The 27,056-nt window shown below is 42.5% G+C and overlaps 1 protein-coding gene across 1 annotated transcript in view; it reads right to left on the reverse strand.

The window, feature by feature from the left end:
- Positions 1-23,547, reverse strand: part of fmn2b (formin 2b) — a 401,079-nt gene extending 377,532 nt beyond the window's left edge. The window contains exon 1 of the mRNA XM_041207507.1: positions 22,014-23,547. Coding sequence (XP_041063441.1) covers positions 22,014-23,547 — 1,534 coding nt within the window. The remainder of the gene's footprint in view (positions 1-22,013) is intronic.
- Positions 23,548-27,056: the final 3,509 nt, after the last annotated feature.

A 27,056-nucleotide genomic window follows, 5' to 3' on the forward strand; every position in this document is an offset into this window, starting at 1 on the left:
TTAAAAAAGGTGCTTTACAAATACAATCTGTTGCTGGATCCAATTTGCCCAAACCTTTCATTATATTAAAATTCCATTATATCCCTGCATGTCTTCTATTTTCAAGAAAAGAATCAGGGTAGCCAGTCAATCTTGATCAAGAGGACAGGGGGAAAGAGAGGAGTCATAAGAGGTAGACATTGGGGGCAGGGGCCTGATGTAGAAAGGGGGCCCTTGAGGGACGCACCCCTGCACCATTCCCCTCCCCCATCCCCCCGACCTTTCCACCTGATCCCCAAACAGGGTGACTGCCAGGCTTCCCTCCCTGCCCCTCAACTCCTCCCACCAGCCTCAAAATTCAGGCTGGGCAGGAAGCAGTTCTTAAGTGGCCAACAATTGGTCAAAAAGCATGCTACATATTAGACTAAGCTGTAGTAAAAGGCCCTACCTCTCCCAATGTGATTTTCCTTTAAGGCCCTCATTAAAATCCACATCTTTACCAAACTTTGTCACCCTTCATAATATCTCCTCCTTTGGTTCATTATCTCAACAAAGATATATTCCTTTGAGAAACAAAGACTTTACCTGAAGGCCATCAGTGGCTAACAAAAGTTAGTTAAGTGTGGTATCAAATTTGAAGAAAAGACATACCATAAAACGTCACAGCATGGTATGCAACATTTTCCCCAAAGAATGACTTTTTAAAAATAAAAAGAAATTTGAATGAGAGCAAGCTAGCAAGAAATATATAAAAACACACAGCAAGAGCTTCTACAAGCTTAGAAAAAAAAAGAGTAGCTAATGTAAACGCTGGTCTCTTAAGAGGATGAGACCGGGGAATCAATAATGGAAGCCAGAGGCTTTGAACAATTTTTGTATCTGCCTTGACGCTAAAAGATGCAAAAAGCATCCCAATAACAGGAGAAAATCAAGGGCCAAAGGGAAGAACAAATTAAAACAGTGTCACAAAGATCACTATCACTAAAGGAAAAATAATGGAAATACTAATGGGAATCATGGCTGACAAGTCTCCTCGGCCTGTATCCTTGGGTCTTAAAAAGAACGCCTGCAGAGAAAGTTATTGCATTAGTTATAATCTTCTAAAATCCTCCAAATTCTGCAAAGGTCCCAGGGGATTGGAAAACCACAAGCGTAACATCTCTCTTCAGGGAAGGGAGGGAGGGAGGGAGATGGGAAGTTATTGGCCAGTTAGCTTAACACTTATCATTGCAAAAATGCTGGAATCTATTATTAAGGAAGTAGCAGCAGAAAATCATGATACCAATATGGTCAGCATGGTTTAATATAGGGGAAATAGTGTTTCACAAATTTGTTACCATTCTTGGAGGATGGAACAAGAAGGATGGATAATGATGTAGTGTATTTGAACTTCCAGAAGGCATTTGAAAATGTGCCACATTATCACAGAAGATTAAGAGCTCGTTACTATAGGGGTTAATATATTTGCATGAATAGAGGATTAGCTAACTAACAGGAAACAGAATCAGAATAAATGGGCCATTTTCAGGTTGGCAAACTGTAGCTAGTGGAGTGCCATAATGATCAGTGTTAGGCCCTCAACTATTTACAATCTATCTTAATGACTTAGATAAAGGGACCAAGTGTGCCATAGCCAAAATTGCTCAAGAGATAGGAAAGCAAGTTTGAGGAGGACAAAGTTTGTAAAGGAATTTAGATAGAATTACTGAAAAAAAAAAGACGTCAAAGCTTTTGCTGGGCTTGCGGTGTGGCCCATTTGCATGTACTGTAAGCTACACATTAATATGTGCGGCCCTACTCTTTGCAGACAGAAAGAACATATACACATATTGTGCCTGTTTCAGTTAAACTAAATAAGTGACAGCCATTTACTGACTCATTTCTCTGGGCAAAGTCATGACCACTCAGGGTCAAGCTGTCTGGTTTAAATGTCAGTCACCATAAATTGGTGCATTCTCCATGGCAACACCTCTACAAGAGTCCACTTGCAACCAATCAGCAATCTTCTCATACAGTATAAATTGTTGTTTTCACCTTATATTGATATTCTTGCGAAGTATCCTGATGAGTACACAAAAAAACTTCGACATCTCTCTTTCTTTTCAGCAATACTTAAGTTCTGTACTACCAAATGACTATTTGGATAAAGACAGGTTAAAAGTGAATGGGAAAATATTTGACCAATGGAGGATAATGTGGGAAAATGCAAGGTTGTCTATTTTGGTGGGAAGAACAGAAAAAAAGGACAATTTAAAATGTACAGACACTGCAGAATGCTGTGATACAGAGGAATCTGGGCATCCTCATACATGAATCACAAAAAGTTAGCGTGCAAGTAATTAGGAATGCAAATGGAATGTTGGCATTTATTGCAAGGGGAATGAAGTATAAAAGTAAGGATGTCTTACTACAACTATACAGGGCATGGATGAGACCACACCCAAAGTGCTGTGTACAGCTTTGGTTTCCTTACGCAGGGAGGGATATCATGAGGACTCGAAACGTCAACTCTTTTCTTCTCCGCCGATGCTACCAGACCTGCTGAGTTTTTCCAGGTAATTCTGTTTTTGTTACTTGTATTAGAGATAGTTCAGAGAAGGTTCATTAGCTTGATTCTTCGAATAAAGGAATTGTATTACAAGGATAGCTTGAGCAGGTTGGGCCTAAACTCATTGGAGTTTAGAAGAACGAGGGGTGATCTTACTGAAATATAAGATCCTGAGGCAGCTTGACAGGGTAGATGTTGAGAGGATGTTGCCCTTTTGGGGGAAATCCAGAACTAGGGAGCATAAGTTCAGAATAAAGGGCCTCCCATTTAAAATGGAGAACGAGGAGGAATGTCTTCGCTCTCAGTTGTTAATCTTTGGAATTCACTATCCAGAGAGCAGTGGAGGCTGGGTCACCTACTATATGCAAGACCTGTGTTTGATATACAAAAGGAGTCGGGGGTGGGGGAAAGAGGGGCAAGAAGGTGGAGTTAAGGTCACAACTAGATCAGCCGTGATCTTTTTGCATGGCAGAGCCGGCTGAAGGGGACAAATAGTCTTTTACTCCTCCTATTTCTTAGGTTTTGTTCTTAATCCAAATAAACTTGTTCCAAGAACAATTACACTTTAAATAGATCTGTGGGTTTCATATTGGTCTCAACAGCAGAATCATTCACCAATACCAAAAAATATATACATATCTCAAAGATATTTGCTTCTGGATAGTCACATTTCATCTGTGAGTGTAATTTTCAAATGCAAGAAAACTGTAGTTTCTGGGAAACCGAAAGGTAAATAGAAAATGCTGGAAACACTCAGCAGGTTAGGCAGCATTTGTGGAGAGCAAAACCAGTGTTAATGTCTAAGGTCCATTACTTTCATCATAGCTGGAAGGTGTTAAAAATGTAACAGGTTTTAAGCAAGTACAAGGCATGGAGGGCTTGGCCTAAATAGCCAAGTGGTTATGGTACTGGGTTTGTAACCCCAAGATCAAGAGTTCAAATCTCACAATGGCAAACTATAAAACAATGTAACTTCATCTGAATCAGAACAGATGGAAACGGGTTTGTACTTGAAAGAGTTACAAGGCATGGAGGGCTTGGCCTAAATAGCCAAGTGGTTATGGTACTGGGCTTGTAACCCCAAGATCAAGAGTTCAAATCTCACAATGGCAAACTATGAAACAATGTAATTTCATCTGAATAGGAACAGATGGAAACGTGTTTGTACTCGAAAGAGTTACTTGCCAATTACGGCTTGGCCTAAATAGCCAAGTGGTTATGGTACTGGGTTTGTAACCCCAAGATCAAGAGTTCAAAATAAAACCTGGGGGTCCATCTCTGCCCCGCTGAGGAATCCTGGCCGGCAAACTGGCAGGAACTGGAGACGAAAAAGTCACCGCTCGCCTGCGGCGCTGGACAGGACTGCTCCGAGTGCTATCTTACCGAGGTCGAGTTCTGGTCATAAACCAGCTGATCGCCGCCATGTTGTGGTATCGGCTGGTCACTTTGACCCCTCCCCCGGACTTTGTCACAAGAATCCAGAGATTGTTAGTCGACTTCTTCTGGGACAAAAGATTGCACTGGGTCGCTGCCGAGGTTCTGAGTCTCCCGCTTAGGGAGGGTGGTCAGGCGCTAGTGTGCCTATGCACACAGGTGGCGACTTTCCGCCTTCAGACCCTGCAGCAATACCTCTACGTCGAGCCTCCTCCTAGATGGTGTGCCCTGACGATGTATTTCTTCCGTCAGGTGCACGGCCTGAATTATGACGTGCAGCTCCTGTTTATAGAACAGATGGGCCTCGGTGGCTCCTTGCAGGCGTTGCCCGTCTTTTACCAGGACCTGATCAAAGTCTGGAAAGTGGTCACCTCGCGACGCAGCTCTCCCCTGTCAGGAGTAGCGGCTATCGTCAGAGAGCCGCTGCTCAGGAATCCGCCCCTCCGTCCTTTTCAGTGGTTGGCGGAGAGGAGGGCTGTGGCCGCAGGGGTGACCAGGATCGGGGACGTGCTGGGTGGCGGAGGACTGGGCTGGATGCTCCCGCAGGAGTTGGTGCGACGCGTGTCTGTGAGTGTCCAGGTCGCAGCCGATGCCATCCAAGACCTGAGAATGGTCGTGCTCGGACCTGACGTTATTTTGGGTCTTGAGGTGGCCCAGGTGCGTGGTGGTCTTCCGTCTGAATGTTCCCCTGTTCAGACAGAATTCCACATTGGCCCCAAGCCCCGAACCCTCCCTCGGGTGCTGGTGCCCCGCAATATGAGCCGCCTCGGGGACATGCCCTCCGTGCCTTTTGGCACGGCAAAGAGGGGCTTTTTGTATGGACTGCTGCTGCACACTTCCATTTTCTCGCCCTTGTCCGCCGCCCGGACATGCCCTGGCGTGCCTTGTTGCCGTCCGGCGGTGGAGGCCCCCGATGGGAGGCCCTCTACGGAGGTGTCCTCCCCCTTTCTATCGGGGAACTGGGTTGGAGGGTGTTGCATGCAGCAGTCCCCTATAATAAGAGAATGCATAGGTTCACGGACTCTCAGGACACGTACCCTTTTTGCGGTCTTGTGGAATCCGTGGACCATGTATACATAGGGTGTTGTAGGCTGCACTCCCTTTTTAGTTATTTGAAAAACCTTTTATTGATGTTTTGTTTGCACTTCAGCCCCATGCTCCTGATCTATGGGCACCCGGTGCGGAAGGGGGTCGGGAAGGAGGAGGACCTCCTCGTGAACCTGCTCCTGGGCCTGGCCAAGTTGGCCATTAACAGGTCCAGGCAGCAGGCGATCGACAGGGGAGTCCCGCCCGATTGTTTGTCCCTCTTCCGTGGCTATGTTCGCTGCCGGATGTCCCTGGAGAGGGAGCACGCGGTGTCCGCTGGCACTCTCGAGGCCTTCCGTGCCCGGTGGGCACCGCGGGGACTGGGGTGTTTTGTTGACCCCTTTAATCACATTTTGATTTAAAGTTTGTAAGGTTCCTTTAAATTTTTGTCCTTGGTTTTACAGCTGACCTGAATTAGGGGCTGTGCCTGATTTATCCCAATTTTGTTGATTTGGTTTAATTGTTTTCATTTAAAAGGTTATCAAGAGTTCAAATCTCACAATGGCAAACTATGAAACAATGTAATTTCATCTGAATAGGAACAGATGGAAACGTGTTTGTACTCGAAAGAGTTACAAGGCATGAAGACTGGGCTTGTAACCCCACGATCAAGAGTTCAAATCTCACAATGGCAAACTATGAAACAATGTAACTTCATCTGAAACAGATGGAAACGGGTTTGTACTCGAAAGAGTTACAAGGCATGGAGGGGCAAAAGGAAAGGGTGATAGGCAGGAGTGATGAAATGAGGAACGTGCTGATGGTGCAAGGAAAAAAGACGGGACTAATGGGACAAGTAAATAAACAAAAGGTGGGTTTAGAGGAGGTGTAAATGGGAATAGCAAAACTAAAAGCTGCCACCTGAAAAAGTGGAAGCAGGGATTATGAAGCAAGATGGTTGCAACATAATGTTGAGTCCACAAGTTGATAGATCAGGTGCTGTTCTTCAAGTTCATATTGTGCTTCAGTGGAACAGTGTAGGCAGGAGAAGGCAGGGAGACCAAAGTGGGAGAAGGATGGAGGAGTTAATGCTACAGTGACCAGGAGCTTTGGTCATGCTTGCATTCTGAACAGTAGCATTCCATAAAAGTGGTCATCTATTCTAATCTAATCTACCCTTGGCCTCTCCTTTGTGAGCAGCAACTAAAGTAAAATAAATTGAAAGTATGCACCAGTCGCTATTTTACCTGAAGGAATATTTGGGGTGAGAAGGGGTGGGGAGAGAAAGGGAAGATGGTGCATTTCCTGCATTAGCACAGAAAGATGCTGTGGGAAGGGGAGGGTGTGACAGGAGCAGGGTGTTAGAGGGAACAGTTCCTTCAGAATGTTGAAAGGGAGATGGAAGAAAAAAGGTGTTTGTCATCATGCTGGAGGAGGTGGAAATGGTGGAGGATGATCCATTGAATGCGGAGGCTGATGGATGATCAGGGGAACTATTGTGGTTCAGGAGGGATGTGATGGGGTGAGAGCAGAAGTGCAGGAAGTGGAATGAACATAGTCAAAAGGGCCCTGTAAAGCACAGAGGAGCAGAATCTTTCTTTTAAGAAAAAGGAAGGCATATTGAAAGCACTAGTCTGAAAGATGGTATTGTCAAAAGAGATACAATGGAGATGAAGAAACTGTGATAATGGAAGAATCCTTGCAGGAAGCAGGATGTGAAGAAGTGTAACTGTGGGAATCAATGGGCTTGTAATGGATGTTAGCAGGTAGTTTATCCCTAGTAATGGAGACAGAGAGGGATCTGAGGAAGGAAAGAATTATAGATGGAAATGTGAAGACAAAGGCAAGGTGGAAATCGGGAGCAAAGTTGATTTATTTTTCCAGTTCTGGGCAAGAGTAGAAAATGGCACAATACAGTTATCAGTGGAGTTAGAGGAGAAGTTGCTGAATGTGAGAATAAGTTCAGCCAGTTGGATGGTGGTAGTGACTGGTTGGGCTTCTGTTCAAGGAAGAAGCTGATCGAGAGCCCACAGGCCATCCTACTAGGGGATGGAGATGTAGAGGGGAACTTCCCGCCTGGGGTAGTATCCTGGTGGACCAGATCTCCCATCCCTTGTGGCACTTTCTCCCTTGCATTATTACCTGTATGTGGTGTTGAGGATCCCTGTCCAACATGTCTGTGAGTACACTTAGAAATGAAGCGTCATAATAGAAGTGCTTTGAGCTGTAGTCTATCGGTTCCTCAGAACAGAGGCAGGCCCATTTAATTTAATTGCAACAGGAAACTCAATAACTTATAGCCTTAGTGCAGGCAACTGGAACAATGCATGAGCTTTGAGATCCATTAGATTTCATTAATTTTCACAGTATACCACAAGCTATGGAGAATTACACCCAAAATAAAAACAATAGTTCAACTACAGCTGGAGTAGTGTGTCCAATTCTGGCCATCATGCTTTTGTAAGGATGCAACTGATTTTCAGAGGGTGTAGAAGAGTTTTACTGGAATGGTTCCAAGGATGAAGGATTATAGTTACATGGGTAGGCTGGAGAAGGTGGGATTCATCTTTTTAGAGATTGGACTAAAACGAGATTTGAGAGAGATGTTTAAAATCAGGATGGGCTTAAGATGGAGTAAGTAAAGAGAACTGCTTCCATCACTGAAGGATTAATCAAGAGAAGGTACAGATTTAAAATGGTACTTGGCAAAGAATCATAGGCAACATGCGGGGAAAATAAAATTATGCAGCAAATGGTTTGAATTTGGAATGTACTGCCCGACAGTGGTGGAAACAGATTAAATAATAGCTGTCAAGATACTTGGAGAATAAAAAAGTTGAGGGATGTGTGGAAAAATGAGATTGGAATAGCAATCCAGTTTGCGCAAAAGAGGTCACACGCACTCAATGGGCCTCCTTCTGAGCTGTACTGTTCTATGATCTAATAATTTAGAAGAATAATTCCACCTTTTCAAATTAATTGAAACCTTTGGGTAACCCAAGGGCTCTGCAGTAGGACAGGCCTGACTTTACGGGGGATTGGCAGATGGGACAGGCTGATAGGTGACACATCTGCTACCAGCCTAAAAGACATTTACTTTGATGTCTGGTGCTTACTTACATGCAGCTGGCAATGTGCAGGCACCAAATTGGCATTCCAAGGCAGCTCACTAGTTAGGGAAGGTGGGTAATCAAATTGCCTCGGGTAGGAGCCAGCTACCAGTTAGAGCAATGGGAGCAGATACAGCAGGGCTGAAGTCCTGCAATAGCTAGCAGTGGACTTCTCCTGGCCCCACGGAAATTAAAAAATAAACAAACTTTGGCTGTTTTTGTGAACTGCTGCGATCAGATGTCACTGATTAGGCATCACAATAACTGTTTGTACCACAAAATCAAATATCATAAACCCCGATTTGAACTTCACAAATTACCTCCTACCTGAAACTGGTAGGTGCATTCACCTCTCAGGATGCTATGTAAACATGAGACTAAGAGCTTAGATAGTCTCTGAATCCTTTGCCAGGAGGTGGTCATTAAATCTGACCCCAACAAATGTACAATTCAAACGGCATTGTCTTAGGATTACATCAGGCATATGGTATAGAAACAGATCATTCGGCCAAACCAGTCCACACCAGTGTTTATGTTCCACTCGAGTCTCCTCTCTTCTTTCCTCATCTAAATCTACTATCATAACTTTCTATTCCCTTTTCCTTCATATCCTTGTCTAGCTTCTCCTTAAATACATCTGTACTATTCACTTCAACCTTTCCCTGTGGTAGCAAGTTCCACATTCTCAAGAGCACAAATATGGGTATATCATATGGCTTGTCAAGTCTGCTCCCTCATGCAATACAATCATGGCTCTCCTTAGGCTTCAACTCTGCTTTCCCATCCACTCAAAATATCTCTTGAGACACCAAAAGCCTGTCCATCCCAGCCATAAATATGTTCAACATGGACCATCCACAACCCTCTAGGGTGGAGAATTCCAAAGATTCACAACCCTGTTAGTGAAGAAATCTCTCCTTGCCCCAGTCTTAAACAGATGGCCCTGTATCCTGAGACTGTCCCCTGCATGTTCTAGATTACCCCAGGTAGCAGAAACAACCTCTCAGTGTTTACTCTGTAAAGCTTCTTCAGAAGAATTGTGTGTTTTAATGAGATCATCTCTCATTCTTCTAAACTCTTAGAATAAAGGCCCAATTTACTCTGCCTCTCATCACAGGAAAACCCCCTCATCCCAGAGACCAATTTAGTCATCCTTCACTGTACCACTTTCAATGTGAATATATCCTTCCTTAATTCTCACCACCCTTTTGGTGAAAACATTTCTTCTGGATTCCCTTTTGGATTTCTTGGTGACTCTCTTATATTGATGGCCTCTAATTATGCTTTTGCCCACACCAGGAAATATTCTCTCTGTATTCACTGACAATTTTTTTTTCTAATTTTAAAGATGTTAGGTCAGCCCTCTGCCTTCCTTTTCCCAAGTGACAAAGAGACCAAGCCTGTCAACACTTTGCTGAAATGTATACCCACTCATGTCTGCTATCACCTTTGTAAATCTTCTCCACGTTCTCTCCAGTGCCTATATCCTTTTTGCAATATGACGAACTGAACTCAAAACATTGCTCCAGCTATGGTCTAACCAAGGTTTGGTAGAGGTTTAGCATAACTTCCTTACTTTTCAATTCTATCTCTCTAGAAATAAAGCCTAGTGCTTAGTTTGCTTGTTTTAAAAACTTTATATAGCCAAGTAGGTTTAAGTGTTGGGAATGTAACAGAAAGTGAACACTGGAAATAAATAGAAGGCATGTCAACATGATAAAGCAACAAAGTTTTGGCTGCAACCCTTCATCAGAACCCAAAAGATAAGCAAGCCTTTCAGTAGGGTTGAAAAATAAACAGCATGAGCAAGGAAATAATAGATACAATGCGGTTGTAATGGGGGAAGATGTTAATGGGCAGGATGACTTTGAATGTATGGTGGGATGTGAAGGTGTTTTTAAAAAATCAGTTTTCAGATACTCAGCATGTATAAATTGTCTTCCAACATTTCTGTTAATTTAAAACTAATTTGAAATCAGTTTTTTGTAATCCACTGACTGACTCAGACTCACTACTGCGCTATGGAAACTTCCTAAAAATGCCCCAAGATCCAGCACACTGACACCAGGTTCTGAATGAATATTTGATAAATGAAAGCAGCTTTGTATTTAGAGACAAAGGTGACCTGGAAGTGATACAATACACTTCAATTAAAGATCTTTAATCTGCATAAAAACAGGACAAAAATCATTATTTTAAAAAATGCTAGATTGTCCCTTAAAGAGCTAAAGTGTTACCTACTAGACCAGTTTACAACAATTTTGGTTTAGCTGCTTGGAGAGTTATATACTGAGAGTTACAGGGCAACACTAGGGAAAGCATTGTTCAAATCCCAGGAGATACAATTCACATAAGACTATTCGCTCTTCACGAGGATACAAAACAGGCGGCAACGAACATTTAAATTTTAAAGCTGCACCCTTTTCACGAGCATTTGACATATCAGACGGCACCACGTGATCACCTAGCAACTAGCAGCCAACAGGAAACCAAAAGCAATCAATTAAGGTAGTTTCTGCCATCAAACCCACAAAGCGAGACAACTTAGCTCCCTTATTGATTTCAAAACATCACATTTTCAACCGTGAGATGCGAATATGTGCCACATCACCTTTGTAAGTCAAGCTTTTCTTTACTGGCCTATTCTGTTGCACTAGATTATAGCCAGGTAGACTTATTCTGTGCTGTATGTTAAATCTCTTTAAAAAGGGGGAATATTTGCGGTATTTTCAAACACAGGAAATGTTATTTAACTTTCCCCTGTCATGCATCATGCTCACAATTTATAGAAAACTGTGCGTCATGTTCACAATTTATAGGAAATCTATGGATTGGAAAATGGAGAACAAATTAACCTCATGATCTGTAATAATGAATGGTTTCTAACTTTGACACATTTGATTCATCGAGCTGCCTCTAAACCGGGTAATTTGCAATTAGCTTCCGCCTATACAAATCCTTGGTTTGTTTTGGCCAGGCAGCTTTAACCACTATCAAAATCATTGTGCGATGGAAAAATGAGGAACAACTCAGCAATTTCAGGTCACAAGGTTAATAGCATCTCAATTTAAAATAAAATCAAGTCTCCATTTTCTATGCCAAGAATTTTCAGTAAATAAGTCAAAGGAACATGCACAATACAATTTATATAATTTCATGTAAGGGTTCAGATGTTCTAAATGTTAAATTCAATATATTGTACTTAGGAGAGGAGATGAGGGGATTTTTTTTTCCTCAAAGAGTTGTTAGTCTGCAGAATTCTCTTCTCCAGAAAGCAGTGGAGGCTAGGTCATTGAATTTATTCAAGGCCAAGTTTGATAGATTTTTGATAAACAAGGGAGTCTAAGGTTATGGGGTGGGAGGGGGCAGATAGGAAAGTGGAGTTGAGATTGCAATCAGATGAGTCATGATCTTATTGAATGTGGGGGAGGCTTAAAGGGCTGCTCGAGCTCCTAAGTGCCATGTTCCCAATACACCCAAATGTGGTCTATACACTTTTAGTAAATCTTCTACCCACTGACTAATATTAATAGAAGTATTAATAGAAGTATTAATATTAATAGAAGTATTAATAGAACTATTAATAGAAGTTTATGCTTTTGCTCTTACCCAATTAAGTCATTGTACTTGTATTTCTAGGTTCAAAATTAGGAATTGTCCGAGAGTCCTTGATGAACAAGCAACCCTTCCTCTAGAGGAATACATCATATCCAACACTTGTAAAAATGATTTTTGGTACAACTTTGCTCCTTCAAATTCTCCAAGAAGCTTTCATTTTTTCTCTCCCCATTTTGGAGATTGGTCACGTCTTTCAGTAACTACCTGTTGAGTACCACAATCCCAAAAATCATCTTGCTCAAGGGCCACTCAAGAATACTCCAAAGTGCCACAGTACAGAATAATTTGACAGTTTGCTACACATGGGCTGCAAACCCATCCAGCTCAAATGGACTTTTCTGCTCAGCTGGTGCATGGAAGCTAGACAATCTCAAATGATAATTCTAACAAACTGATAACTCTTGTTACAGTACAAATCTTTCAGATACAGGCACAGGTCAGCACCGTTTTCCAACAACATTCCATGCATAATACAGCAAAACAACAAATGACTATAGCACTGAACCCCAGTGACTTCCCATAGCTAAGTAGAACACAAGGTAAGGCAGACTTGTTGCTGCCTATCTGAACAAGAGACATGTACAAAGTCATATGATATAAATAGCCCTCAGGAATGATTAGCGTTACTGTCATTTTTAATAAATATTGTCTTCACATTGACTGGACAGTTCACAGAAAGGCCTCCCTGACCCCTCAATTACCAGTATTCAGGTAATATGTCTTCATTTCACAAACTGATGAAACTTAAAAAAAAAGTGTCAGAAAGGGCCTCAGGCAGAGGCCTTTCCTTATTTGGGTGGGGTGGGGGTTTGACAGTGATGTTGAATGCTTAACAACTTGCTCAGGTTACTTGTGCACCTGTTTTCCTGCCCAGTCTGACGTAGGACATAAAACCTTTTCTAGGTGAATGCTCAATACTTCTTAAGGACTGAGTCCGGAGTTTAAAAATGGGGAGATGGGCAAAAAGAAAAGCAACATTGAACATGGGTATTTTGCCACAGCGGGCGTCCTTGATCTGGAAATGCTTACCAAAAAGGGAAAAAATCTCAAGATTGCTGCTTGGCTTTTCTCAGTGAATACCTCAGCTGATCCCCAACCCCGAAGACTTTATGCTGGGAGTTTAGAAATTCTTCACGACGTCCGATCTCTAGCATCGCTAAAAGCATAACTGAAGGAGCTGCATTGTTTGGTGCATTTCCCCCACTTACCTAAAATTGCCTACCTACAAATGGCTGGCCCCATTTGGCTCCAACCCTGAAATTGCCAGTATTTCTGATGGAGCCAAGGTGGTACAGAAATCTGCCTCAATTCTCTCCCTCCATCCACATAGTCGTGGATCCTCCAGTGTCAAGAATTTCAGGACCCATATCACTTGAGGATTATATTAAAAAAAATGCATGAGCTAAAAACATCAATTTATGTCATAATAATGTCCATAGGAGCAAATTCCTGCTCAGTTGACCATAGACTCAGATGCAATTAAAAAAAACCTCCTCTCATCACACAACTTAATTAAGAAGTCAGTGCACCCAGAAAAAAATCCACATAGCAAAGTTTGTGAAACCATCTCACTCCCACAGCAATCTGGAATTCATAAAGTAACACACAACATATAAAAGAAATGACAATGATTGAGTGGATGTATTGCTACTTGGCATGAAGGTTGCAGTTATGGACAAAATCCATACAAGCATCTGTACCAGCTTAGGAGATCAAATAGAAATGAATGTTTCAGGAATGGAAAATGTGCAGCAAATTAATACGCAGCCAAATTTTAACTATGGGCACACACACACACAGGGGAAGAGTGTGCAAGGAATGACAAACTACAGTATACTGCCTCCAACACCTGGAAACATTGCATTAATTCTGATTCTCAATTGCTTCCAGTCCGTATTTATTGATGCATTCCTTCTTGGTAAAGTTGTTTGTGCCGTTCAGTGCAGTTTTCAGTTGAAGTCTATTTACTCCAAAGCAGCATTTTCACAATAGATCCCAAAGACACTCGCCATTTAATAAGAGCATGGCTGATCTGATTGTAACCTCCTGCTTACCCCCGAAAACTAGTAGCAGCAACTTTAAATTTTGCTACAAATTCAGTTTTGCCAAACTCCCCGAACCAAGCAACGGAGAGAAAGATAATCATTTTAGGGTGTTTTCCTGGTAATGCGATGGCCCTTTTACAGGAGTATTTTCATGAAGCTATTAATGTATATAATATTTTGGAAAATATTTTTCTTTTAAAATTGGGTCTTAGTCTATGGGTGTATCTTAATTGGATTAAAGCCAGCTAGTCTGAGAGCTTTGATGTGTCCTGGTTTTGATATGTAAGAGAGATAGTGTGCATTTGCATTTTTTGAATAGAGTATTCAAGAAGTGGGGTGAAAACTGACACCTATCTAGCAGCTACCAAGCAATATGTTTATATTACTAATAAAATTGGTACAATGAAAGCGGTTTCATTGTTAAAAGGTGAAGTTCAAAGAGCCTGGTGAGACAATGAGAATTTGAACTCAAATCAGTGGTGGTAGGTATAACTTCAGCAGTTTTCAGGTGCGCAGAGCAGAGGCAATGAGAGATCAAAAGGCAGCTGCAAGCCTCCAACTAGGTCCACAGGAATCAAGTGAAAAGAAATTCCTTTTGAATTTAAGGTGAAAATGCTTTGCTGGGTGTTGGTTAAGTCTATGGGTTGCTATTGCCTTAATGGAGATTAGTTTGGGAATTTGTTAAAAGTTAAGATAGCAGTAATTTGTAGCCATGTGTATGTCTATTTTAACTTATGTAAATTAATACAACGTTTTCTTTAGGTTAATATAAAATCTCAAGAACTGGTGGTCTGATTCCTGAATTTAGAATCACATCTCAAACATGACACTTCAACTTATAGGTTATGACAGTTGTTTAAAGTTACCCTCTGGGATTTTTAAAATAACTCCACTTTACCAACTGCATCAATCATAACATATAAACAGCTAGTCATTCAGCAAAAAAAAAAACAGCTGAAGTATTTGCATCCTTTCACATTTCTGGTCCTGGAAACTGAAAACATATCTACACAGGAACTAGGAGTAGACCACCATATAGCCCGTCAAGCCTACTCCACCATTCAATATGATCACGGCTGATCTTGGGCCTCTGTCCACTTTCTTGCTCACTCCTCATGTCCCTCAATTCCCTGAGAGATCAAAAATCTGTCTATCCCAGCCTTAAATGTATTCAACAATGGAGCATCCACATGTTTGGGAGAGTTTACAAGTATGGATTAATTCTTTATGTATGACCTTATTCAGGGCTTTTTATCCTTCTCAACAAATCAGACATCTAAACCTTACAACTCAAACAAACCAGATGTACTGAACATGTTAATTCACCACCAGGATGCCAGCTCCTGATAGTGACCCTTGCTAGAAGACATAAATCTGTGGATGTCAGTGAATGCCTTTGATTAGTAGTCACAGTTGTTGCTGCTGAACAAGAATAGCAAGTGGAATGAGGGACCATAGGATGCGCACACTCCTGTAACAGTACTTTAGCATGATCCAGTATTTTTACTGCAGGAAGCGAATGAAAAATGTCGCATGATTCTTCAGTGTCCAAGTTGATGTTGTATATTTTAAACTTTGAATTGGGAAATCTTTTTATTTTTAAAATCTTTTTTACTGCCATATGGGTCTAGTTCCATGACAAGCCTCTGGACCCTCACGCAAATGTTTATTATTTATATTCAATTCTTTGATGTTAATGTTGGTACACTTTAAAATCAAACAGGATATCAAAACCAAACATGAGTGAACCAGAGATCCACAATTGTACTTTTTGCTGAGACTACGATAGCATTTAGGACAGGGGAACCTGGTCAGCATTATCAGTGTTCATTTTGGAGCACTGAGGCAAACTGTTTGCACCCCAACCAAAATCAGTGATTAATTTTTACTTGGCCTTAATGATTCACTGAGCGAACATTGTTATTTTGTTAAAAAATGTAGGCAAAATATATAAAAAGGGTTGCCCCTGGTTCTAATGGAGCACCATGCAGAACTATATTCTGGTTTCTTTTGCACTTGCCCCTTGATAAATTCTAAACAATATATTAATAACATATGAATTAGGAGTAGGCCATTTGGCCCTTCAAGCCTGTTCTGCCATTCAATAAGATCATAGCTGATCTATTTGTATCTTCCTGCCAACCCCCGATAACATTTCACCCCCTTGTTTATCAAGAATCTTAACTACCTCTGCCTTAAAAATATTCAAAGACTCTGCTTCTACTGTCTTTTGAGGGAGAGAGTTCCAAGGACTCTTGACCCTCAAAGAAAAAAATTCTCACCTCTGTAAAAAAATGTAACTAGGAATATCACACTCTATTTAGGTACGAACTGACAGACAGTTACAAAACTGAGTCATTCTGCTCTGATGTACCTGTCTGCTTGAACTAACTTAACCATTTAACCTTGGAGAACAAAAAACTAAAATGGCAGGAAAAGTTCAGATCAGCAAAGTCATTTGATATCTATGACAGGGACTAGTAGCCTGTCAAACCTCATTAATTTGAGCGAGACTTCATTCTGGTTTCAAAATGTGGCTGAAAACCTGAACAAAATATATGATCTATTTTGGTGCATTACCATTTCTCTGACAATGATCTCTCTTCTGAAGGTTGCACTACTCGCTGGGTCCACAGACACTAGCCACCCAAATAGCTCTTATCTCTTATGTACTCGGGAGCATTGGCAGTGAATGTTGGCAAGTCATTGGCTTGCAAAGAGCAAGCCCCAGCAAACCACATGCCGAATCTTCAGTTTGGAACAGGAGACCATGGCCAGGGCTATTTCTGGGGCCCAAACCTGTCCCATGGACAGTAAATAAAAACCCAGAAAAACTAGGCAGACCACCACTGTTAGTTGGGGCAGGGGGAGAGCAGGTATCCCTCTCCAGATCAGCCTTTGGCTGCACCCTCACCCAGGCAGGGAGGCCACATAGGCCTACCCAGGGCCTCGACACCCTGGCCTGCCTCCAGGCAGTTGCATGCTCCCCCCCCAAACGCAACCAACCCCAACCAACCCTATCACACCAGAAAACTGGAAGCCAATTGGAAAATCCCAGTCCATTAACTGGCCTTAACAAGGCTCTTATTGAACCTAATTGACTGGCCGTCTCATTGGGCCTGAATCACCTCCCCGAAAATGGTTGGAATCAGGAACAGGTTTGGGAAGCCAGCACGCCCATTAGCATCGGTTATTTAGGCAAGCGGGCACCTCTGTTCCATTCCTTGGCGGGGCCCGAAAGTTCTGCTCCACGTCGGCGCTCCACCAACCCACCCCACCCGAGACATATCAAATTTTCCTCTCTCTAACCCCAAAACAATACAATATTAGCGCTCCAACTGCTCCCAGTCAAGATTACCTAATTTAGTCCAGACCAGGGATCAAGTCAGGAAACTTTCCTCATGCATATTGCCCAGATACTCACTGGATAAACTTAGCCATCAGGAAAGGCATGGCATTCCCTTCTTTGAATCCCTATTAGGGTATTATGATGTGCATTCTAAATGTTTTTCAGAGCTTCTCCTTCCATCATAGAAATTCCACTTTTCATTCCTTCAATGTAAATAACTTGATATTCAAATAATTTAAATGAGTTTTACACTCAATTTTCCCATCATTTATTTACACATTTCGTTCGTACTTTGAACAATATTTCAAAAATCTTCACATATGCGCTAAAGCAAGTCATGAAGGTTTTCTTTGTAAGTACCAGAATTCTAAAAGGGACCAAATTTCTGTCACAAACACTAATTCACAAAGTTAATGATAACAAAGCCTATGCAACATACAGTTCCCATACTAACCTTGAGCTTTAAGGAAACAATGCCAAACATCTGGCTTCCAGGCTGGATTCTATAATCAACCCTGATAAAGCCAGATGAGTGATCTCCCTGGTGCTGTAACTGAACACAAAATTCTCAGTTTTAGTAAACGGCCTTTAGGCTAAAAAAAAAATCAGATAATCTGGGCAAAAACCTCTGCTTTGCTGCCTCTGTGCACAAGTGGACTCAAACAAAATGGCCAGACTTCCTTCCTGTTTCACTTGCTTATAGAGCCCCCTCCCACAGATATGGAATGGAGTACAGAATATCATTGTGCATGTGGCATTATGCTTCATATCAACTCCATTACCTTCTAGCCTGCCAGAGGCTTCAGCTGTCTCTCAGGCTACGAACTCAACAATGTCAAAACAAAGTCTAAGACCCAACCACCCTGAAAAATCTAAGGAGTCAGCCCATTGTCCTCAACAGAGATCAGCTTCAAAGGGCCTTAGAGAATTGGTGTTCAAATTTCCACCAAATTGAAGGAGAAAAAAAAATGTCCTCCCATCTATTCTGCCCATCTTACAACTGGGCAGAGCAAGCACTATAAAGATCAAAAGATCAACAAACATGCGCATCTCAATTTCTCTGCTTCTCTCACTCACTCCAATCCATCTTCATCTGAATTGGTAGCACTCCAGGTTCTCAGGTCCAACCCCGAGATTTTCAAACCTGCTGACAACAAATGGTACTTTTGTTGTCTGGTGTACTGACTTCTACTGAACAGCAGCCAAACATCAACTCTCTAACACTTCCTCCTACCTCCCCTGGATCATGATCCCACTACTGATATCAAGCCATTTTATCCAATATAGTCACTGACTTCTTCCCACCTCTTTCCTCCACAGCTCTCCAATCTTATTGTCCCCCAATCCCAAAGAGCTCACTTCTACCTCCTTCCCAAAATCCATAAACCAGATTGCCCTGAGTGACCCATTGCTTCAACCTGTTCCTGCCCCCAACCTATCCTGATTTTTTTTTCTCCCCTTGTCCAGTCTTTTCCTACACACAATCATGACTCTTTCCGATGCCCTATGTCATTTCAACAGTTCCCAGTCTCCTGGCCCTAACCATCTCCTCTTTACTGTGGATGTCCAATCCCTCTATACATCCAACCCCCAGCAGAGCAGTCCAAGAGTTCTGTTTCTCAGTTGAGCAGAGCCCAACCAATCCTTATCCATCACTGCCAACCTCCACCTGGCTAAACTCATTCTCACATTGAACAATTTCTCCATGAACTCCACTCACTTTCTCAAAATAAAACTGTTGCTACGGGTACCAGCATGAGTCCGAGCTATGCTCACCTTTGTGCAGGCTGTGTGGAATATGCATTATTCCAGTCCTATTCCGGCCCTCTCCCTCATCTCTTTTTACAGTCATCAACGTATTGGATCGGTGCCACTTCCTGCCCTAGCCACAAACTGGAAGATTTCATTGACTTGTTTCCGATCGTTCATGTTCACCCGATCCATCGCTCTCTCTCTTTTCCCATTGCCCCACCCCTCCATTTCTGGGAATAGGATATTAGCTAATATTTACTACAAACCCACAAACTCTCACAGCTACCTTAACTAGACTTCCCACACCCTACTTCCTGTAAGGACTCTTTTCCATTTTCTAAGTTTCTCAATCTCATATGTTCAGATGATGCAACCTCCCATAATAAGCTCCCAATAGGTCTTCCTTTTTCCTCATTTTCCTCAACTGAGGACTTCCCCCCCCCACAGTGTGTTTGACAAGGCCCCACCATATCCAATCTATTTCATGCACTTCTGTTCTCACCTCTCCTCCCTCCCAGAATCACGATAGGGTTCCCCTCATCCTCATGTTCCACCCCACCAGCTTCTCTATTCAACGCATCATCATTATCCACCTTTTTCACCAGCTCCAATGTGATGTCATTACCAAATCAACCCTGCCCTCCTTTTTCAGAATTCTAAAGAGACCATTCCCTCTGCAACATCCTGGGCCACTTGTCAGCCCCCCTCCCCCTCCAATGACACTTTTCCATGCAGGCACAAGAGATGCAATACCTTTTATCTCCTTCCTGCTCATTGTCCAAGGGCCCAACACTCCTTCCAAGTGAAACAGGGATACTTCTTTCAAATTAGTATACTGTATTAACTGCTCATGATATGGTCTCCTCTACAATGGGGAGACCAAATGCAGACTGGGTGATCACTTTGCAGAGTACCTCCATTCAGTGCACAAGCATAACCCTGAACTTCCTGTTGCTTATCATACTAATTCACCACTTGCTCCCGCTCTGATATGTCATGCTCAATTCCAGTAAAGCTCATTGCAAACTTGAGGAACAGCTCATCTTTCAGTTGAATCTAGAAGGCTGTAATGTGCCTAGAGTTCAACAATTTCAGACCATGAAACCTGACGCCCATTTTGTTTCCTTATTTTTGCTGGAAGGGTTTTTCCATATCTTTTTTTATTCCTTCACGTTGGCTGCATAGCAACTGTCTGAAGGCATTCAACAGCATCTGGGCATACCTTGTTTCTTTACTTTACCCAGTATCACAAAATCTTTTGCCATTTAATCTCTCCTGCCCTCCACTCTACCACAGCCTTTCCCTTGTATTCTTCCTGCCCCTGCCCACTTGCTCAAAACCCATTACATTTCTAGTGTTCCTCAGTTCTGATGAAAGGTCCCCATTGGCCTCAAACATTAGCTCTATCAACGGATGCTGCCTGACCTGCTGATTATTTCCAGAATTATGTTTTCATTACACATCCATGTCTTTTTTCATCGATTACATCCAATCCAAATTCTGACAAGCGTATCCTGCTCTTCGTTTGGCCACTGGTCAAAGATATATCTGCGTTGAGTCTTCCCAACAAGGAAGGCAAGCTGAGCCTCCCAAACTCTGGAAATTTCTATGGGGTGGAACAGCTACAGCAGGCAACACAGCGCGAACAGGACACAATTTCTGAAATGAGACTTTTCTAGCTGGAAATGCAGGCAAGAACTCTCTGGCCAAATTCAAAGCACAAAATTCTCTCCTCAGTCACCTAGAAAAGATCAGCCACAGTCCTGAAACATTCAATAGTATTACAGACTCTGGAGGAACGTACAAGTTACAGGTGACAGATTAGTCCTCACTGACAGCTTCAGGAATTGCCGTAAAGATGGGCAGCATCAGAATTGCCAAGCTGCTTAGCACGCCAAGTTGCTAACAACTGACAGGTTCCACACTTCTCAGAGGATTTCCCTTTGCTGCATTCAGATCCAACTCTACCACTTGATTTCAGCAGCACAATCCCAAGGCTTATTTGCACGGAATTTATTAGAACTAGTCAACATGCAGATTCCTTGTCACCTCTTCTCTGTACCCACACCCATCAGGGTCCCATGACTTATCTCATGTGCCTTAACTCAAAATCATCCTCCAGGTCATCGAATGACATGGTGATCAGAAGACAACTTGGATCCCTAACTCCCAAGGCAGCTACGAAGGAAAGCGCTGATGCCAATGCACATGACCGACAGCGGGAGGGAAGCAGCACTGGTGACCGATTCACAATACTCCACAAACCCATATCCCACCAATCCCCAAATTAGACCTGATGAAATGGTGACCATAGAATTATGCTCCAACACACATTGTAACCCTAATCTTGCCTCTTTGTCCTACAGGTCAAAGTTATGACTACCGTAATCATTACTTAATACCTACCATGTATCATCTTAGCTCAGTTGGCATTACCCTCACCTCAACATTAGAAAGCTGTAGTCTGAGCCCCACAGCATTGGCAACATGAGGAAAAACTTTTTCATGCAGCGAGTGGTTAAGATCTGGAGTCTGCTGCTTAAGAGGAAAGTGTCGTGGAGGCAATCAAAACATTCAAGAGGGAATTGGATTATCAGCTGAAAAGGAAGAATGTGCAAGGTTATGGGGACACTGCAGGGGAGTGGGAGCAGGTGCATTTTTCAAAGGGTCAACACAGACACGATTGACCGAATGGCCTTCTGTGCTGTAACCATTCTGTGATTCTATTCTATGTTTCAATCATAAGTCAGATATGAATACCTGAAATTGCTCTTCCCAGCTTGGTAATGTTCCTGCCCAGTTGCAAAATCAATATTAATTATCAATGAGAGTTTAGAGCAGAGTTGCAATACTGACCATCATAATACAATCAGATTGGCGTCGTCTCAACTAACCACAATTATGTGCATTGGATGATCCAGAGATATTCTGTATGGTTAGACCAAATGCCTCACCAAGGCAAATAGCAAATATTGCAACTTTCAATTTCAGACAATACAGTCTACCACTTCCATCACTCCCAATGCATGGCTGGTGCATTTTCTAGCATAAGTCAATTTTGGTTTAGAGATAGGCTTCAAACTTAGTGCAGGAGAATTGAGGGAACAGTGGAACCTTTGCAATAGTTACAACCCAAGCAAAAGCACACTTACCAGTGAAGATCTCAGGGTAGCTGTCAGACAGTGAAGGTCTTTTTATAGGTCCCAGGGGTAGAATTTCTGGAGATTCCGACTGTTGCAAAGTATCCACAGACCCTGCCTTCTTTATACTGCCTCCCTTTGGCCATTTCACTTCCTCTGTCCAATCGGCTGACCGACTGAGTGAACCCTTCCCACTCGGGAATTTCTGTTGTCTGGATTGTCCTTTGCCTCGCTTGTGGTCAGCTGTACGTCGTCGCCTCCGAAACAGGGGGCTCTGTGACGGTGAGACGGAGGGGGAGTTACTTGGAGAGCTCAGCTGCCTGGTCGTCGTCCTGACAAAGATGGCATTAACTGGAGGATATGGCCTGACCAATGTTGATGCTGCTACAGGGAAAGGTCTGTGTGATCGGAGGGTACTCGCAGGAGATTCTAATTTGCGTGCATTAACATAGTGGGCACTATCCTTAATTGCAGAGCCAGTTGCATCAAGAAACACTTCAGAATCATAGCCGGTGTGGTCACATGCCAGCACATTTTCCACACTGTAGTCAGCGACCTTCTCCCCAAAGCAGTTTTGTTCAGCTTCACTGCAAGTTAAAGAAGCTTCATCACAGAGGCAGACCTCTTCAGGAGTTAATTGAACTGGAGAAAAGCCAAATCCATTTTGCGTGAATGACAAATCACACTCGGGACCTAAGCCCACCTTTGGGCTGTGTTCAGCAGCGGTTTCTATGGAAACATGCCTCTCTGTTACCGCAGCCAGTCGATGCTCTGCATTTTCACTGGTTAACGTGCTGTAGGTTTCCACAGTTTTAGCCCGCATCTCAACCTGCTCATGCTGGCCTTCAAGAGAGGCAAGGTTTCCTACCTTGTCAGTCACCGGAGAGATGTGCGCCACATCTGGAACACTTTCTTTGTTATCGATCCCTGTCAGGGCGACAAATTCCTCCGTTTGTGGGAGGAGACTCTCGGTTTTTTTCTCTCGTGTTTGCAGTTTGTCAGCAGCTGCACTAATTGAACCCTGCTGCAGCTTAATGGCATGCTGAATATCGGAGAGCAAATCCTCGTGTTCTGCGGCTGAATGAAAGCTGTAAATATCTGTGTCTGATCCAGAACTAACCCTTTGTCCATCCTGGAGCTCCGAAGCAGCTGGGAGGCTGTCATTGGTGATGTCTAAATGCTCAGCTTCTGTGTCCGTCAGGCCCCCTTCATCAGCTGAAAGGCTTATATCTGGAGTCTTTGTAACCGAGTGGATGCTGTCCAATTCTTCTGTTTGCAGCACTTGGTTTTCCAACACATCGTCTTTGGACCCGCTGGTGCCATTTTTGCCCCGTGACAGCGGTTTCCTCTTCCTAATGGAGAACACCGATCGGGAAGACTCGGATTTTTTCTTCCTGCTGCTGTCACTTCCCTTGCCGTGTTTTGCATGCGTTTTCTTGCCCCCCGACACTTTCTTTGTGCCATCAGCATCCTTGGGCCTAGCATCCTCCACGCATTCCTGCCCATCTCCTCCAGCCTTTTTCAGCTTCCCGTCCTGGTTCCCCATGTTACCGAACGGCCAGAAGCCCTTGCCCTTCAAGCCATGCTCAGCCTCCTGGGTCTTGTCCGGTGTCGAGCCGTTAGCTAAGCCAGTGGTGGCACCTCCCGGAGATGCAGAGAATTCAAACGCTTGCTCGGTGCCTGAGATTCTCCCATCTGCTGTTGCAGTCTTTTTGCATAATGTGGTCCCCTCCTCTGGGACATGCTCAGTGCAGCTCGTACTCTTGCATGGTCTGTGAGCGAGCAGCTCGGAAGCCTTCCCCACACAAGGCAAGAAGCACTTCTCAGTGATGTTGTCAGTCAGTTTCTCAATTGTGTGAATGGCTTTCATTGTGCAGTCCGCATTCCTTTTAAAGAGAAAATCCATCACAGGAGGTCAGAGGCACACGAGGATTCAAAGCTCAGCTCAAGCTTTAAAACACTGCAATTGTTCTCCTGGAAGAGGTGGGGGGTGGGTGGGGGGAGATAATAAAAGGATTAATTACACACTGCAGAATGTGTTTAAAAATAGAAAAGATAAAAATGTAATGCATCTATAGTTTCTGTTCCCATAGAAACAGCTTACAGTCCACAAGGATATAAGATCCCCAGGGAGATAAAACCAGACTGCCGAGACACCCCTCTACAGAACAAAAACAAATCAATGGATTAGAAGCATCTCGTTTTTCCAGCAAACGTATAGTCTGTTTGAAAGACTGATTGGTGTTCATCATTTTGCTTACACTGGGTGACACCAGGGCAAACAATGAAGTAAACGTTTTATCTTCTCTGAAGCTGTACATTTTCAAACTGCTGTTGAATAAAACAAAGACTTTGCAGTCTTTGCTGGAAATAACAAATCCACCTGATTTGGGACATGATTACTCTGACAAGCTAAAGCATGCCCTTGCATTTTAAAGTAGGGAAATTTTGAAAAGAAATTGCATGTTTTATCTTGTAGGAAGCCTGTCAGGATATGAAAGCTTTCAGTTCAAGATCCATTTCTGAGGAAAGGTGGATTGCGTAGCTTGAGCAGCTACAGATACAGACCTCTTGCGTATATGACAAGCAATGACACGTACGTGTGTGTGTCTCTCTTTTTCCAACACTAGTCATTGAGATGGCTGGGGGAGGGAATGAAGGCGAATGATGAATGAAGCAATGTAAACACTGCTTCAGCTTGGCTCCTCTTCTGACCATATCAGAGAAGTTAATTGTAGATCAGAAGACAGATAATAGTGATAAAGTCATCATTACAAAATTGAGAACATTTAGCCTTAAAATAATCAGTGTAGTTTAACTTAATACAAGAACAAACTCAGCACTCCGTCAAATACATACAAATGATCAATTCTCATCATGAACTGAGGCAGATTATACAATTTTTGTGCTGCAAAAATTGGGAGCTGGAAGAGGCACAGAAATGTCTCATTCTGCATGATGTTTCTAAAACAAAAATTGAGTAGTTTACCTATGCTAAAGGATTTAAAATTAATCTTAGACACTTGAGATGGAGATTTTTTTTTATAAAAAGCATGAAGACAAAAAGGAAAATAAGAGAAGATGCATAAAATGACCAGTCAATATTAGCCAAAATTTGTGACCAGTGACTTTCATAGGGATAAATTTTCTGGATACTGTATTCCAAGCACATTGGCCTGGTTTTTTTACCCCCAACACATGCCCTAGATTATCTTCCCCATTTGTTTAAGGTCAAATGTTCTCAATTTGTCACGATGACTTTATCACCTTTATCTGTCCCGTCTTCATCTGATCTACAATTATCTTCTCTCATACACAGTCAGTTTAACCCTCTGTGGTGGGGAAGCTTTTAAAAATGACGATTCTGGACAGAATTAACAGTTGTTTGAGTGGGTTAATTAAGAAAAGCCAGCACGGATCTGATGGGAGTAAATCATATTTAACTAACTTCCTGGAGTTTTTTTCGATGAGGTTACAGAAGGTTGATGAGGTTAACATGGTTGATGTGGTGTACATAGGCCTCCAAAAGGCATCCAATACAATGCCACACAACAGACTTGTGAGCAAAGTTAGAACTCGTGGAATAAAAGGAACAGTAGCAACACGGATATAAAATTGTCCGAGTAACAGGAAACAGTAGTGGTGAGTGGATGTTTTTTGAACAAAAGCATGTGTTATAGTGGTGTTAGGAGGCCTTGCTATTCTGGATGTATATTCATGACCTAGAATTTGGTTTAGTGGAGACAGTTTCAAAATTTGCAGATGACAAAACTTGGAAGTACTGTGTACTGTGGAGAATAGTTTTAAACATAGTGGCAGATGAAATATAAACACAGAGAAGCTTGAAGGGGTATTCATTTTGGTAGGAAGAACGTAGAGGCAATACAAAATAAAGGGTACAATTCTAAAAGGGGGTGAGGGAGCAAAGAGACCTCAGTGTCTGAGTGTATCAGGGTGATGGGGAGGTTTTGACATAATCGTATTATCATTGGACTAAGAGCAATTCTCTGGGGACCTGGGTTCAAATCCCACCATGGCAGATGGTAAAATTTTAATTCAATAAAAAAAATCTGGAATTAAAAGCCTAATAATGATGCTGAAACTGTTGTCGATCATTGTAAAAACCCATCTGGTTCACAAATGTCCTTTAGGGAAGGAAATCTGTTTTCCTTACCTGGTCTGGCCTGCATGTGACTTCAGACCCACTGCAATGTGGTTAGCCCAAATTCCCTCAGAAATGGCCTCGTAAGCCACTCAGTTCTCAAGGGGCAATTAGGGATGGGTAATAAATGCTGGCCCACATCCCACAAACGAATATAAAAAAATGTATGCACACAAATCATTGAGAGAGCAAGAGCGAGAGCGAGAGATTGATAAAGCATACAAGCTCCTGAGCTTATAAGAAGGGGCCATGGAGTACAAAAGCAAGGAAGTTATGATAAGCCTGTATAAAACTTTGTTTCAACCTCAACTGGGGCATTGCATCCAGTTCTAGGCACCACAGTTTAGTAAGAATATATCAAAACATCAGATTCAGAAAAGATTCAGAGAATGCAGTGCCTCATCCATGGAATCAGTTATATAGAATTTGGGGCTGGTCTTCTTGGAGAAGAGAAGTTACAGAAAAGATTTGATAGACATGTTCAAAAATCACAGGAGGTCTGGACAGTTAAATTAGAGAGAAATGGTTCCCATAACAGGGAGGATCAAGAGCCAGAGGACACCAATTTAAGGTGATTGGTAGCAACGTCATCTCCAACCGGCCTGTCGGAAGATTTTGTCATGTGTTCTGTATTCAGGATGGATAGACCAAGAGAGTCAATTTTTAAAAAAAAAACTTTTGTTCTCTTCTGCCGAAGGCATTGGCTAATGCCCAGAACAGTTTGTAATAGTATAGTACCATTAAGGAAATAAAATGCCCCAAGGCATGTTATTAAGCCAAGTTTGATACAGAGCCACACAGGGGAAGATGGTCAAAATCTTGTTCTCCATTTGGTCCTGCGGATGCTAACTGCCCTCTGATACTCGGTCAGAAAAGCCATCCTTCATGTTATG

The sequence above is a fragment of the Carcharodon carcharias genome, chromosome 2, assembly GCF_017639515.1.
Source record: "Carcharodon carcharias isolate sCarCar2 chromosome 2, sCarCar2.pri, whole genome shotgun sequence".
Lineage (NCBI taxonomy): Eukaryota > Metazoa > Chordata > Chondrichthyes > Lamniformes > Lamnidae > Carcharodon > Carcharodon carcharias.